Source organism: Meles meles, chromosome 10 (assembly GCF_922984935.1).
Source record: "Meles meles chromosome 10, mMelMel3.1 paternal haplotype, whole genome shotgun sequence".
Taxonomy (NCBI): Eukaryota; Metazoa; Chordata; class Mammalia; order Carnivora; family Mustelidae; genus Meles; species Meles meles.
Genome location: NC_060075.1, coordinates 12973535 through 12989362, shown reverse-complemented (window position 1 = coordinate 12989362; position 15828 = coordinate 12973535). Strand labels below are relative to the sequence as shown.

General features: G+C 49.2%; 1 protein-coding gene across 1 annotated transcript in view; it reads right to left on the bottom strand.

The window, feature by feature from the left end:
- DENND11 (DENN domain containing 11) overlaps nt 1-14192 on the bottom strand; it is a 45859-nt gene extending 31667 nt beyond the window's left edge. Inside the window, exon 1 of the mRNA XM_046021374.1 lies at nt 13568-14192. Within this exon, the coding sequence (XP_045877330.1) occupies nt 13568-13835 (268 nt within the window). The 5' untranslated portion in view covers nt 13836-14192. The remainder of the gene's footprint in view (nt 1-13567) is intronic.
- Between the last annotated feature and the right edge of the window lie 1636 nt (nt 14193-15828).

Below are 15828 nucleotides of genomic sequence, written 5' to 3'. Positions count from 1 at the left end.
GGTTTTGCTGCAAGCTATTGACCCTTGGTAAAACCTCTTGGAACCTTGGTTTCCTCATTGCAGTGTGAGGGCAATTCAGGAAGCGAGGAAGCTGACTCACCTGTAAGACCGCTCCCAGCTACTTAATTCCCAACTTACACGAAGGGAAAAAAATAAAAATAAATTCCCGAGCATCCAGTACAAGAGGGATACGAATTCCCTGAAGACAGAGGCTCACGGGCTCCCCTCCTGCTCTGAGCACTCCACAGTCTCGGTGTTCCTCACGGACCAGCCTTGGCCAGGTGCAAAGTGTGAAATGAGCTCTACAAAGGCAGAGAAGGGTGGGAAGAGGTCGGGGTGCAGGGGCGGGGGCAATGGAAACAGCAGGCTTTGAGATGGTCTGCCCAGGAGTGGGCAGTGGGCCTATGAGGGTAAACGGGGTGGTGGGGACCGTGGGATTTTATTTCAGAACAAACTTTCGTAAGCATTAGAAATGCCATCAGGAATGTAGCCAACAGGCCTTGCAGATCACTGCTCAGAGCATCAGTGAGGCTGCACATCCCGTCTCCCGACAGACGATCCGGTTTCCAAACATGGCAGACATCTCAGAGGGTTACCTAATCCCATAGTCACAGCCTCGGAGCTTTCAAATAGTTCGCTTTCAAGAGAGGAATCATGAATCTGACTAACAGTGAGCTAAAATGAAAAGCCTGGAAAGGGGAATTAGTATTTTATAAAACAGGCTAGAACCGTGTTGTGTGTGTCCGGGTTAAAGACAAGAAAAAGCACAGTGCACTCTGAAAGAGGGGTGAACTTGGGGATAAAGGTATCCCCATATTTCCCCTTTACCATCCAAGTCTCCAGTCTCTGGAGTTCAGCAGCTCTCTGCCTGTGGAGTGCCTCAGGACTTAACTTAAAGTTCCTCAGGACAAGGAACTTAAAAAGGGCGGGGCTGACCCCAGAAATACCAATGCCTACCCTCGTGCCATGGGGGTGAGTCTGCTGGTGAGCTCCTGCTTTGGCCTCTGTGTCCACGGCCTTAACCCTTCACGACGGCAGCAGATGGCCAGTCTAGGAAGGGACAGCCTGGGACAGAGCTGCGATGCCCCTCAGGCAGACTCTGTCCTCCTCCCTCACAGAACCTGCTTCTTCCCATACCTGCTGCCTTCTCTCCTGTGCTAACTTCATCTCTTTCCTCCAACTCGAGGAGGAAATGGTCCGTGACTGCTCAGCAACTTGTTAAAACTTTAATTTGACCTATAAACTTTTTTACTGCAAGTACAGGAGCGCACACAAATCAAAACCAGCCCAGTGGATTTTCCCAACAGGCACACAGCTGTGGAACCAGCACCCAATCAAGCAGCAGAACATCACCAGCGCATCAGAAGCCCCCCTCTACGGGAACTATTATCTTGCCCTCTAACACGGTAAATTAGCTGGGCTGTCTTAAAATGTACACGGACGCAATCACAGTTTGTATTCTTTGGTGTCTTCTTTTGCACAATACTTTTTTGCAAGATTCATTCATGTTGATACACAAAGCAATGGTCTGTTCATTTCTCCCTCCATTCTGGCATGTAACACAGTAGCTATTTAACTGCTGCGCACATCGAGCCTATTTCCAATCTGAAGCCGTTACAAAGAGACTGCGATAAAAATTCCTACGCTTGTCACCTGGTGAATACATGGGTGCTGGCTTTGTAGTGCGTCAGCCGGCCTGCACTGAATCAGGTTGCTCAGAATTCCCTTCCTCGTATGTTTCCCGGGGAGACAGGGCACGCGGAAGGGGAGCAGTAGGCATCCTGTATTCATGCAGACAGCTGGTACAGAAGCATCGGGCATCTCACGTGCACTGTTGCTCATCTGCAAGTCACCTCGATTAGGGGCAGGGGGGGAGGTGCAACCTAGCCTGTGAGTGCTGAACCCACCCTCTCCTGGGTACTCTTCACCTTCTCTGACTCCTAAGCCAGGTGCGTGTTTGGTTCCATAATGAAGGGCATCGGCTTCATCAGGACCCCCACATCATTAAAGCTGGAGGCCGAATGACCTGGGTCTCGAGAGTTCCAGCTTCTCTCCATCTTCCCAACCATACACACTCTCCTCTTCCGTAACTGCCTGCCCAGTAGAGTTCAAGCTCCATCATCAGGCAGAAAGACAGCAGCCTCACACAGACTGTCCACCCAGCTCCCACGACGGGGTAAGATCAAATTCTTGCAATAAATCCCTTCAGACATCTCCTAGTGGTTCTGTTTCTTTCTTTCTTTTTTTTTTTTTTTAAGATTTTATTTGTTTATTTGACAGAGATCACAAGTAGGCAGAGAGGCAGGCAGAGAGAGAGAGGGGGAAGCAGACCTGCTGAGCAGAGAGACCGATGTGGGGCTCCATCCCAGGACCCTGAGATCATGACCTGAGCCGAAGGCAGTGGCTTAACCCACTGAGCCACCCAGGTGCCCCCCCAATAAACCTATTTTTAAGAATTATCTTAAGGGACTAATTTTATGGAAGGCATTTTTTTTTAAAAGAAAATACGCTAGTATTCAAGGAGGTGCAAGTTGGCCTCAGTACCCACTCTTCCTTTCTTACAGGGAACAGAATACCCTCTATTTAGCCAGGCATGTGGCCTTCCAAATGACAACTGTTTCTTCTTGCATCTAGGTAAGGCTACATAGGTCAGTTCTAGCCAGTGGGATCTGGACAGAAGTGAGGGGTCTAGTAGCCAAGATATCTCACAGGGTACTTCCTGTCTGCTGCCCTTCCTCCATCCTGCTGCCTGGGATGCAGATGTGGTTGGTGACAAGCCATGACGGGTCTAGGTCCCCAGATGAGACCACGGATCAGAGCCAGCGTGCCAGCCCCAGGCCAGCTATCTCCTGTTGCAGGAAAGAGTAATCAGCTCCCATCTTGATGAAGCTGCTGTTAATCTGGGTCCCCGGGATTCACAGCCAATTCCACGTGTTACTCAATACCACTGACCTGTAGAATAAAGCCCCCATTCCTCAGCCTGGTTCTCAAAGCCACTGTCCTTGCTCCACTGTGCCTGTCCAATCCTCACTGCACAGAAACTCAGAGACTCCGACGGAGGGAAGGACATCCTGGTAGAGACATTCTTAACTTCTAGATGGATGCTAGTCCCTCAGGGGAAAGTTCCATCAGGGGCGGCTGGTGGATCATGGAATGATCACCAGCTCCAGAACATGGCTCTGGGCACAGTTCTCTCTACCTCGCGGGGAGGACGCCTCTACAGACACACTCCTTGAATGAGAGGAAAGTAGATGAAGCTACTATGGTCCTTACCCCTATCTACAGAATCGCTGTCTAAGACGCGACTTCTTCAAGACAGGAACTTTGCTTGTTTATCTTCAGATCCTAACACAGCACACTGCTTAGCAGCAGGACAGGATGGGTTTTAATAATAATAATAGAAAGAAAAACAGCTTTATTGTGGACAAGCATTTTTTTTTTTTAAAGCTCATTGATGAGCTAATGTTAATCACCTTAGGGGTAATGATATGTCCTTCTTCCTAGAGAGTTTATACTCAAGAGTTTAGGAGTAAAGTATCATTGTGTCTGCATTTACTTCCAAATGGCTCAGGAAAAAAAAGTTATACCTGTATATAGTTTGTTCTGATATGATCCTTGCTGAATTAGAAATGGAGAACAATCTGACCATAGGAGACTTCACATTTCCTTATGCTATAGATCCAATGCAATTTCAACCAAAATCCCAACAAGTTATTTGTGGATATTAAAAAAAAATTAATCGTAAAGTTTATATGGAAAGGCAAAGGCCCCAAATAGTCAACACGATACTGGAGAAAAAGTCGGAGGACTGACACTACCCAATTATAAGACTTAGTATAAAAAACTATAGTAATCAAGATGGTAATTAGACAAGATTAGACAAACAGATCAAGGGAACAGAATACAGAGCCTGGAAATAGACCCATGCAAATACAGTCAGCTGATCTTTGCCAAAGAAGCAGAGGCAATACAATGGAGAAAGGATAATCTTTTAACAATGGATGTTCACAGGCCAAAAAAAAAAAAAAAAAAAATCTAGACACAGAGACACAGACCTTATAACTTTCATAAAAATTAATTCGGTACTAATAGTATACCTAATTGCAAAACACAAAATTATAAAACTTCTGGAAGGTAACACAGGAGATAATCTAAATGACCCTGGGTTCAGCAAGTTTTTAGATACGACACCAGGAGCACAATCCATGAAGAAAAAATTGATAAGCTGTACTTCATTAAAATTAAAAACTTCTGATCTGTGGAAGACACTATTAAAAACAAGTCATATACTGAGAGAAAATATTTGTAAAATATTTTTACAAATTTTTACAAAATTTTAAAAATTATAAAAATTTTTACAAATATAAGAATTTGTAAAATATTTTATATTTACAAATATTTAAAGCCTGATAAAGGCTTAAATCCAAAATAGCCAAATATTTCCTAAAACATGGGGTGCCTGGGTGGCTCAGTGGGTTAAAGCCTCTGCCTTCAGCTCAGGTCATGATCCCAGGGTCCTGGGATGAGCCCCACATCCGGCTCTCTGCTCAGCAGGGAGCCTGCTTCCCCATCTCTCTCTCTGCCTGCCTCTTTGCCTACTTGTGATCTCTGTAAAATAAAATCTTAAAAAAAAAAAAGATCTCCTAAAACACATTGAGAAAATATAAACACCCTATTTAAAAAATGGACAAAAAATAAATCTTTAACAACGTGTGTGTATGTATATATACATACACCTATATGCACCTTCTGATCTCGGGGTCATGAGATTGGAACTGTGATCTCACCAAACAAGGTATACAGATGGCAAATGAGCATAAGAAAAACATGCTCAAAATTACATGTCATCAGGGAATTCCAAATCAAAACAAGATCCTACTACACACCTATTAGAATGGTCAAAATCCAAAACATGGAAAACACCAAATGCTAACAAGGACGACGTATAGCAATGGGAAGTCTCATTTGTCGCCAGTGGGAATGCAGAATGATACAACCGCTTCGGAGGACAGTGTGGCAGTTTCTTACAAATCTAAACATATTCTTACAGCACGATCAAGCAATCACGCTCCTTCAGTTATCAGATGAGTGAAAGCTTATACCCACACGGAAGCCGGCACGTGAATGTTTACCGCAGCTTTATTTATAACTGCCCCAAATTGGAAGCAACCAAGGTGTCCCTCAACAGGTGAACGGATAAACAAACTGCGGGATATCCAGACAATAAAACACTATTCAGCAGTGATGAGCCATCAAGCCACAAAGACATGAAAGCCACTCAAGAGCATATTGCGAAGAGAAAGCAGTCAGTCTGAAAAGGCTATGTACTACAGAACACCAGCTCTGCGACATTCTGGAGACAGTAAAGAGATCAGCAAAGAAGGAGGAACAGGTGGGGCACTGAGGGTTTTCAGGGCAGTAAAACCATTTCTCTGTGATACTGTTACCGTGGATGCGTAACATTGCGCCTTTTTCAAACCCATAGAATGTACTACACAAAGAGTAAATCCTAATGTAGACTACAGGCTTCAGTTAACAATTTATCAATACTGGTTCAGCAACTGTAACAGACACCCCACACGAATGCTGGATGTTAGTTACGTGGGGAAACTAGGTGGGAAGGTAGCATAGGAGCTCTCCCTACCTTCTGCTCAGTTTTTTAGACCAGTTTCAGGTTTACAGGAAAAAGTTGAATTTATTAACTAAAAAAATAAACTAAGGGATGAATTAACCTAGGCTAATGACCCTAGGGTTGGTAATGATATTGTGGTTATATAGGAAAACGGCCTTATTCTCAGGAGATTTATCCTCAAGTATTCAGAAATGACATGTTACGATGTCTGGAACGTACTGTCAGATAGTTCAGCAGAAAAAGAGAAGCACCCCTATCTACACACAGTCAGTTCTGCTAAAATGCTGGCTGGATTTGTTCCAAAGCACTTGATGCATTGGGGACAATCTGATCACAGAGGATTTCCTGTTTGCTGATCCATGATTTTGATCACAAGGGTCACGATGTAAATGCACCCAGCTGCAATGAGCCACACAGAAATACACAGAACTCAGACCCCTCCACACCTCAGGCCCTCAGGCATGATCAGAGCCCACCACGTTAGGATATGCACCTGTCATTTCCAGGGTCATGACTGTCCATCAAATGGCACACAGCCCTGCTTCCACGGCACCATAAATCAAGCTCGACCCTTCAGACATCCACCTTCACACGCAGAGACAGGTCTTAAGGTCAAGTGCCATACTTCGAGTATTTACGTATTTCTTAACTAGTTACCAAATATACAACTGTCCTACCATTTGTATTCGGTGCCCATTTTCTTTTAAACTTGTCACTGACAGCTTTTGAGTGCTATGCCCTGACCCCATCTTCTCCATAGACCGTGTGACTTCTGCTGCAAGTCTTTCCCAACACAGTGATTTTCAGGAATGCATGTTTCACATTAGAGCTGAGCAGCGGAAGGATAAAGCAGATATAGCAAAGTGTCCACAAATGGGGAGCAGACTCTAGGTTTGCACTGCACTACTCCACCAACTCTTCTGAGGTTTAAAAAATTTGAACATACAAATTGGGGAACATAATGTGAATACTCGGGATGGGAAGAAACAGAAGGTAAGCAGAAAGGACTTTACAAAAGCAGAATTTAATGGAGGCAACGTGTCATAAATAGGGTAATAAAGAGGCACCATGGCTAAAGGTCATGCTTAACAGAAATATTACACTATTTGCAAAAGCTGGCAACCAGTTTACACATACAACTTACAGAGGCTTAAAGGAAACTGATTCTGCAAAACTAAAATCGTTGTGGAGAACCCACGCCCCAACCTCCCCAAATCCTAGCCACCCCAGACTCAGTCTTCCCACTGCAAGCCCTCTGGTTTCCCAAACACTCTCAATGTACGTTAGGGACCCTGCCAGGAAGCGGAGGACCGGAAGGAGTCGACAGAAGGGGCTCATCTGAGGGGCCATCGATCGAAAAGAGAGGAGTCAACAATGCCAAGTGCCTTTCCCCCCTTACTTTTCTCTCCTTCCTCCCTCCTCTTGGCCACCCGCGAACCCACCTTGAGGCCCTGCCTCACCTCTAGCTGCACAGACAACTCATAGGGAAGGGCCACGTGGGGCCAAGTGCATTAGGTACATCCAGCCAGCCACTCAATAAATATTGGCAGAGGAGAGCTTGGCAGCAAGTGCCAGGGGCTGGGCTCATGCAAAGGCAAATATGTCCCTGTTGAAAGGCACCAGGACTGCCCAGCTGATTGGGCAGGCAGCTCAGTCACCCTGGGGAAGGAAGCTAGAGGGCAAGGCTGAGGCTGGCTGTGGATGGACAGGTGGTTGGAACCTGCCGCTCCCAAGCGAGGCAGGTCAGCCCACAGCTGTGTGCACACCGGCGTCTCCCAGGGCTGATGTACGAGGAGCTCCTGGGCTCGCTAAGACATACTCGCTCCTATCCCCGACAAGGAGGACCGTCTCTGTCTTCTTTCTGCTTCTGTGCAAGGGGGCTTTGGCAACCGGTGCTCCTCGGGGAGAGCAGACCTCTGCTGCTGCTGCCTGCTAGAAAGTTCAGCTCAAAATATTTCAAGTAGAACAAGACCTTACCCAAAATGAGCTCTAAGGGGAAACACGTGACTTTCCTTCCTCCTCCTCCCTCCTGTTGGGTGGTTCCCAATCAAGCATTTCCTCCTGAACACAGGGGAAGGGAAGGGAAAAGAAAGACGAAAACACAGAGGGAGACAAACCCTAAGAGACTCTTAACTCAGAACAAACTGAGGTCACTGGCGGGGAGGGGGGTGGGGGGATGGGGTAACTGAGTGACGGGCAGTAAGGAGTGCACGAGACATAATGAGCACTGGATGTTATATGCAACTGATGAATCACTGAACTCTACCGCTGAAACTAATAATACACTATATGGCAATTAAATTGAATTTAAATGGGAAAAAAAAAGGATTTCCTCATGAGGTCCTCACATTAGAAGCAGTGGCTATGTTGGCTCACCCCCCTGTCACGGCTCCTTTTGGCCTCAGGAGCGCAGCTTTGCAGCCCTCTTTCCTCCTCAACAGAAGCTTTGGGTTTTTTTGTTTTTTGTTTTTTTTTTTTAACCTGGTCCATCAGCTTATGCTCATCAGCGTACAAAGATCCGCTAATTCCGGTCAGGAAGTAAAAAGAAATCTTGTCTCCAGAAGAAAGGCCAGAATCCAGGGAGACTTGTAGTCCCAACACCACATTCCCCTCCTTTCCTTAGGGGGCCGCCAAATGCCAGAGAAGGAAGAAACCTCAAAAGACTTCAAACACCAGAAAAGGAAACAGCCTCTATCGACTTTCGGTCTTAAATGCTTTTAAATAGTTTTAAAACCACCTGGGATGAGAGTAAGCGCCAAGCAAAGGAGAGTCAGTATAAAGAAATCTAAGGCAGGAAGAAATCAATCCTGGTGATTTCAAGTCAGCCCTAGGCCAATTCATAGCTAAATTCCGATGCATTAATTTCAGGTGGGAAAACTATTCCATGTCATGGGCCCTGTACCACGTTACCCTGATAGCGGTGTGTGGAGGGCGGGCAAGGTCCGGGAGACCCGACTCGCCACCTGACTCTACCGTCTCTGCTCCATGACTTGAGATGACTGAACGGCTCACTGCATCTGCTTTTCTCCCCATGGCAGTGACGAGCAGTGTTGGAAGGCTCAGAGGTCAGGTCGCTGAAACCGCCAGCCCAGCTCCCGGCCACAGTGGGCACCCCATAACTGGTGGGCACGATGGCTCCCACTCCTGCTTCATTCTCATCTTTTAAGCAAAGAAACAGAATTCATAGCAGATGGCCACAAATGGACTTCTCCCCAAAAACCACAAGCAGGTGAATCGCCATTAGCCGGGAAGATTCTGCCAATGTGGGATTAATGAAATGAACCACAACTGTATTCTGCTGACATCTGAGGGAACTACTGAGAAACGATGTGGCATGGTTATTTGTTCTAAGGACCTCCTGGTTGACTGGCAGAACAGGCCTTCTCTTTGCCCTTTGAGCTGGCTATTCACAGGACTGCTCTTTGCATCTCAAAATTATGTTCCAAATCTTCCTTTCTCCTTCTACTTGGTCACCTCCCCAGCCACGGTTGCAGCCATTTACTAGCCGCATGAGTCAGGTGACCTGGGCAGTGCTCCAACCTTGTGTCTAGGACACCTACCTGGCTCGAATCTGCTGTGTCCCCTCGTCTCCGCTGTTGTAAAAGAAAATGCTTGCGGGGCGCCTGGGTGGCTCAGTGGGTTAAGCCGCTGCCTTCGGCTCAGGTCATGATCTCAGGGTCCTGGGATCAAGTCCCGCGTCGGGCTCTCTGCTCAGCAGAGGCCTGCTTCCTCCTCTCTCTCTGCCTGCCTCTCTGCCTACTTGTAATCTCTCTCTCTCTGTCAAATAAATAAATAAAATCTTGAAAAAAAAAAAAAGAAAAGAAAATGCTTGCATTGTGTGGACTTCATGGAGAATGTATGGAGGTTAAAATTAGTGGGAGTGATCTTAAATACACTCATTTGACATAAACAGGAGCACTGAGATGAAATTAAACAGGGGTCGAGGTGTAGTTTAGGCAGTGGCTAGCAGGCGAGGAAAGAACAGATAGTAATTCATCCTTCATCAGGAAGAACAAAGGGCAAAGAGGGATCTTAACCTCAGCTCCCCCACTCCAAGACTTCCCCAGAGCCCTCCTGAGAGCCCTCCCCAACAGCCCAAGGCAAACACAGAATGCACAGGAATCGCCCCCCCAGCCTCCCCATGAAATAACTCAGTGTTGGGGGGCGGTGTAGCCTTTTAAAGCAGATCTCTTATCAAGAAACACTCCAATGAGTCACTGGTGTCAGACTTTGTGTCCAAAGCCTTATCTGCCGCAGGCCCACACGCAAGTGGGCAGAAGTACGAAAATTTTACTAGAAACTCAAAGAACAAAACACAAATTAAAAATCCGGGCTTGAATCATGGGTTGAACACAATGAAAAAACAAGATTCTGGCTGCCAAACCTCTCCCACCTGGCTCGCATAGTTAGCATCTGGGCCTGGCGTCAATAGCATCTTTGTAGCCCAGATGGCCAGCACCGCCATCCTAAGGGCTCCCGGCTCCAGCCAGAGAGGCTGAATGAGGGAGAGGGAGGGAGGGAGAGGGGGAGAGAGCGAGTGTGTGCACCTGTACTCCACTCGAACCCAAAGTCCTCAGTCCTTACGTCATTTATAGATTGACCAGCATAATTTTCAAGCCATGAATCCAAAGAAAAATCACATTCTTGATGCCTCTGTCTTCTTCTCTGATCCTTCCTACAGATGCCCAACCGAAAATCTGTATTTGGAAGTAAAAGAACTAGTGTCTCACCGCCATAGTCTGCAAATCGCTCGGCGTATTCCTGCCGGACGCGTGTGCGCCCGTGTGCACACTCACCCGCACACCAACAAGGTCCCACTCCTCCCTCACACCCTCTCTTCCAACCACTCCCGCAGCACCGACCACGCCCACCCCACAGATGCACCACAGCTGTGCGTTCTCTCCTCCTGCACCTTCTCTCTCGCCCTCTGGTGTGCCCAGGTGCCAACAGGGACCTAGGCCAGGTGGGAAGCTGAATGAAATCGCCACGGGCCAGGCAGTAAATGACTGGGTAGGTCTGGGGAGAAGGGAGGAGCTTCTAGGGAAGGAAACAGGACACAAGTAGAAAAAAACGGGCGGGTGGGGAGAGTGGAGAGGTAAGCAGGAAAGGGAAAGTCTAGACAATTTCTCCCACATGAGAACTTCTGTGATACGTTCTGGATTTTTGTAAAGAAGCCAGTATTCACTTTATTATTTTTGGTATCACAGGCTAAGGAAGGACAAAAGTCTCAGTGGGCCCAGGTTACTAGCACTCTGCTCTAAACACTGAGCCACCTGGCCACTCTTGGTGGACCAAGATTCAATAGTGACACATGGCAGATCGGCCTCGTAGCAGAGTCAGGAGAACATCGAACTAAAACCAGGAGACATGGCCTGATCCCGTGACTGTCCCCAGCTCACTGAGCAACAGAGGACTGGCATCTCAGCTCTCTAGACCATGACTTCCTCACCCACCACGCAAGGGACAGTGCAGCTCTGAGTCCTGGTGGACCCCTGGGGGATCAGGAAACCTCCACTTTGGGAGATGTACCTTGTAATTTTCACTTTACAGAGTACTATCAGAGTACTTTTACAAGATGCCAAGTGCCATCCTGGACTGCGAAAAATGACAAAAGAGAGGTAAGTTAAATGGCAGGGAATAGGGGCACCTGGGTGGCTCAGTGGATTAAGCCCCTGCCTTCGGCTCGGGTCATGATCTCAGGGTCCTGGGATCGAGCTCCGCATCGGGCTCTCTGCTCCGCAGGCAGCCTGCTTCCTCCTCTCTCTCTGCCTGCCTCTCTGCCTACTTGTGATCTCTCTCTCTGTCAAATAAATAAATAAAATCTTAAAAAAAAAATGGCAGGGAATAACAATGGTTTCCAAAAAAACCAAAAAACCACCAACCAAGGGGAAACACTCACTCACTTCCCTGACCTCTCCCATGGCTCCTTCCCTTCCTCTCCACTCCCCGGACACGGTAATGATAAAAAGTTGGGGGACAGAGGGTCAGGCAATGCAGTACACTAGAAAGAACACCGGTCTTAGGGTCAAGTGTGGACGGGCTAGTTAATAGCTCCAAATTACTTACTCGTCCTTGGTCTGCTTGCTCCTGGATGACCTGGGCATCAACGATGCTCACAACTCCCTGAAACGCCACTAAGAGTAAATGCCTGTGCGGCGTCCAACGATCAGTTACAAGCCCTTCTTTCCACACTAACCCTAATGTGAAAACCATTCCATAGACACACCCTTGTACATACCTACATTACACCATCACACTTACACACAAATATTCCATATACCCAAACCTGGCCAAACCACGGTCGCAGCTGGGACCGACAAAGCAGCGGAAGGGTCCCAGCTCTGCTGTGCTCTTCGATGTCATCAACTCCATCTGTGGTTAGTGTAGGATTTTTTTTCTCCTTCCCCTCCCTACACTCTGCTGCCGAAGCTACCACTGCTGAATCAGACCCTGTTGGTGTTCCCTTGCTCTTTCTTCTAGTGATCCTTCCGCATTTCCCAGACTGAGTCTCATACCTGCATCTATTCACCTGTAGGTGATGGGGTAGGGCTTAGGGAATATTATTAGTTAATACAAAGTATCTGTTTTTGTCTAGCAATAAGGATCACTTTGGTCAAAAGAGTACCTTTTCAATCTGGGACTCCTAATCATACCAGTCGACCAGGAGGTGTTAAAAAGAAAAGAAAATACCAGTATGTATTACAGGTAGAAGAGGTTAGTACTATCTCATGGAACTTCAGTCAGTCAAGCGTGTATAAGTGCCCTGTGACGTGAAATTAACTTCCAGCGGTGGGTCACCGTCAAAGAAGTTTCAAAGCCCCAGGGCCAAGGAACAAAAACCAGTCAGAAAGGCCTAGTCCCTCCACCTGCTGGCACTCTTTCTTTCTGAGTCTTGCTGGTTTGGAATCCCTGGCCCTAGTTAGGTGACCCGGCCAGGTAACTGCGTCTTCCGGCACCTGAAGATCCCAACCCTTTCCCGCGGCAGCCCAGCGGGGGCTTCCGAGCCCATCCCTGGAGCACCAGGAGGAAGCAGATCTTGTCCCTCACTGACAGGCACTCTGCATTCCAGGTCTCCGATGGGGAGTTAGGGTCAGAAAAATGCCTGAGTTTCCTAAAACCCCATAACAAGGACTACCAGCCCCGCTTCCTTCAGTGCTGAGAGCAGATGCGCTGGGGCTAGACGCCCCTCTCCGCCGCCTGAGAATGTCCGAGGACGCATATTCACTCACTTTTGAACCCCCATGAAGTCTCTTACCGTTCACCTGGTCACTTTGTGGGTGGCTAAGTCCAAGATTATTTTAGATAACCCTTTAATTCTCCAAATCAACCAGGAAGAGTCTACTTGGGGAGGCTTCTCCTTTAATCCGTCTCCCGCTTAATCCCTCGGTCCCATCCCTTAATGCTCCCTGCACGGATTCCTCAAAATGTGTTGTCAGAGCGAGTGAACTTGGCCGCTTGGAAAGTTACCGTGCGGGGAGCGATGGGGAGCGAGGGCGGGGCAGCAGAGAACCTGGGAGCTCGGTACAACCCGCTACAGGAGTTCACCTGGGGGGCGTTTCTGCTCTTGACGGAAAAAAACCCTTTCAGCAAAGCAACAAAACAAAAGCCAGCGCGCCGTGACCGCACGCAGGATCCGCCAGCATTGGAGAAGTGCAAACAAGGCTGTGGGGAGGGGGGCGCGCACCGCGGCTCTGCTGGGAGGCCGCGGGACGGGAGGAGAGGGGTCCGGAGGGCGCAGGGAACAAAGCCCCGCGTCCCGCGCCCAGACCTCGCGGGGGCTCTCTGCTCGCTCCGAGGGAGCCCGGGGGCGGGGTGGGGGGGTGCAGGTGTGTGGGTGCGGGTGCGCGCGCAGCGAGCCCCTCCCCCCGCCGCCCCCAAAGCCCGGGGGTGGACGACCCTCTCCCGACCCCCGCCCCCCTCCGGAGCGGCTCTCACCCGAGCGGGGATCGAAGGTGACCACGAACACGGCCACCACCTGGTCCTCCTCCACGTCGCCGAGCTCCAGGCGCCCGGGCTGCAGCAGCACCTCGGAGGCGCCCAGCTCCTCGGGCTCCCGCCTCCTGGGCGGCTCCGCGGCGAGGCGGCCGCCCCCGCCGCTGCCCCAGGCCCGGCCGCCAGCCTGCAGCTCCGGGGCCTGCGGCGGGGACACGGCGGGGCCCTCGGCCCAGCGCAGCAGCGGCGCCGCGTCTCCCCGCTCCACCATGGCGAAGCGAGGAGGAGCCGCGGGCGGCGAGGGGCGGGCGCAGGGGCGGGCTGCGGGAACTCCCCTCGCCGGGCCGGGCCGGGCCGCCGCACCGCCCGAGGCCGCACCTGCCCCGCGCCGCCCCGCCCGCGCGAGTCCCGCGTCCTCCCACCCGCTTCGCCGAACTGCGTGCGGAGTTTGGATTCACGGATGCCTGTGTGTGCCCGCGCGCAGGAAACGTCCCGTGGCACGGACGCGCATCCACCTGGCTCCGTCCACCTGCGCGGGGAGGACGTGCCTTCTCACCTAGGATCCCGTCGGATAACTGTACCAGCGTGCATGTCTACACGCCATCATTATTTTTGTCACTCCCCTGGTCATATGGACCGTGACAAAAATGTGTTACATAATCCTGGAAGTGCGGCTACAGCTAGCGCCGGGCTGGGAAGTGAAGCAGAAGAGGCAGCCCCGGCCGTTCTGATGTTATTTGGACTTGGGCCTGGCTTCCCAGAGCTGTGGGCTTTGGTATTCGGCCGGAAGTGGTTGTGTCTCTAACCCAGTCTGCTGTGCCCTTGACAGAGCTGGATAGTGCCCAGCCCTGGCCTTCACTGGACCCTGCCCGGGGCTCATCCGTTTGGGTGACCAGGTCTCCAGAGAGAGTGGTGGACGGTCATTACCTGACCTTGGGGTTGGGAGGGGGGAGGTGGAGGTAAAAGATAAAGGATGAAAGCAGTCCCCTTTCTTGATGGTTAAATGCTGCATAAATAGATTATTGTTATGTCATAGGTTTTGGCCTGGAAGCGGCAGCCCTGGGCAGTCACTGACCACCATCTTGGGCAGAAGGGTGCAATTGTATCATCATCGTATCTCTGGCACGTAGGGCACATAGGATGGGGAGTCTTCATCAACACCCCCCAGGGGACAGCCCCTGCATAAATCCCCTGGGCCCTTCTGAAAGCAAGCCAACTGCTGGGCCTTCCTGAACCTTGGATGAATCTGGTGTCTGAACAAGACTCCCTCCTCGCTTCATGCTTTCTTATTCTAATACCTATTCTGATCATTCCCACCTCCTCTGATTACTTAGCGCAGATACTCAAGGGTTGAGGCATTCGAAATAGTATTTCTCAATATAAAAGCGGGGTTTCCTAGAAAATCCATAGTCAATTTCCAAAACCATCAGTTTCGGTTCTGACTTGTCTTTCTCCCCCGAGAGACTTTTTTCCTGATCTTTTGTATGAACTCCATCCTGAACCCCCTTGTTTAATACCTTCAAGTTGTGTATGTACCAAGAAATAAACTCATAGTCTCTATACTACATTCATCCTACATATATATGTATGTCCTATATATAATTTGCTATGTAAACAGAAGCCTCAGATGTCCCAGACTTAAACCTAGAGTCTTTCCCAGTCTTCGTGTGTATGTGTGTATATTATAGCTCAACTGCACCATGTCTATCCTCAGATTCCTAAGGCCTTGCATAACAGGTGCACGACAGACATTTGTCAACTAAGCAGGTGAATAGAAGTAGAGACTCACCCGTCTGTTCCAATGACTCCTCCTGCCAGTATCTGGCACTTAACAGGTGCTCAAAAATGTTAATGATGGGGGCGCCTGGGTGGCTCAGTGGGTTAAGCCTCTGCCTTTCGCTCAGGTCATGATCCCAGCGTCCTGGGATCGAGCCCCGCATCGGGCTCTCTGCTTGGCGGGGAGCCTGCTTCCTCCTGTCTCTCTCTCTCTCTATGCCTGCATCTCTCCCTACTTGTGATCTCTATCTGTCAAATAAATAAATAAAATCTTTAAAAAAAAAAAAATGTTAATGATGCTGAAGACAGGCCTTTCCACACACATTCGCAGTCTGGAAGAGGCTCTATACCTGACTATCAGATTTATCTTCTCGGGATATACTGAATTTCACAAAATGATAGGAAAGAAACTAATTAAAATTAGCTATTAGAGTAGTTCTGGTGGGCAAGGAGTGTGGAAGGCAAGAGGAAGTTCAGGGCAGTCACAG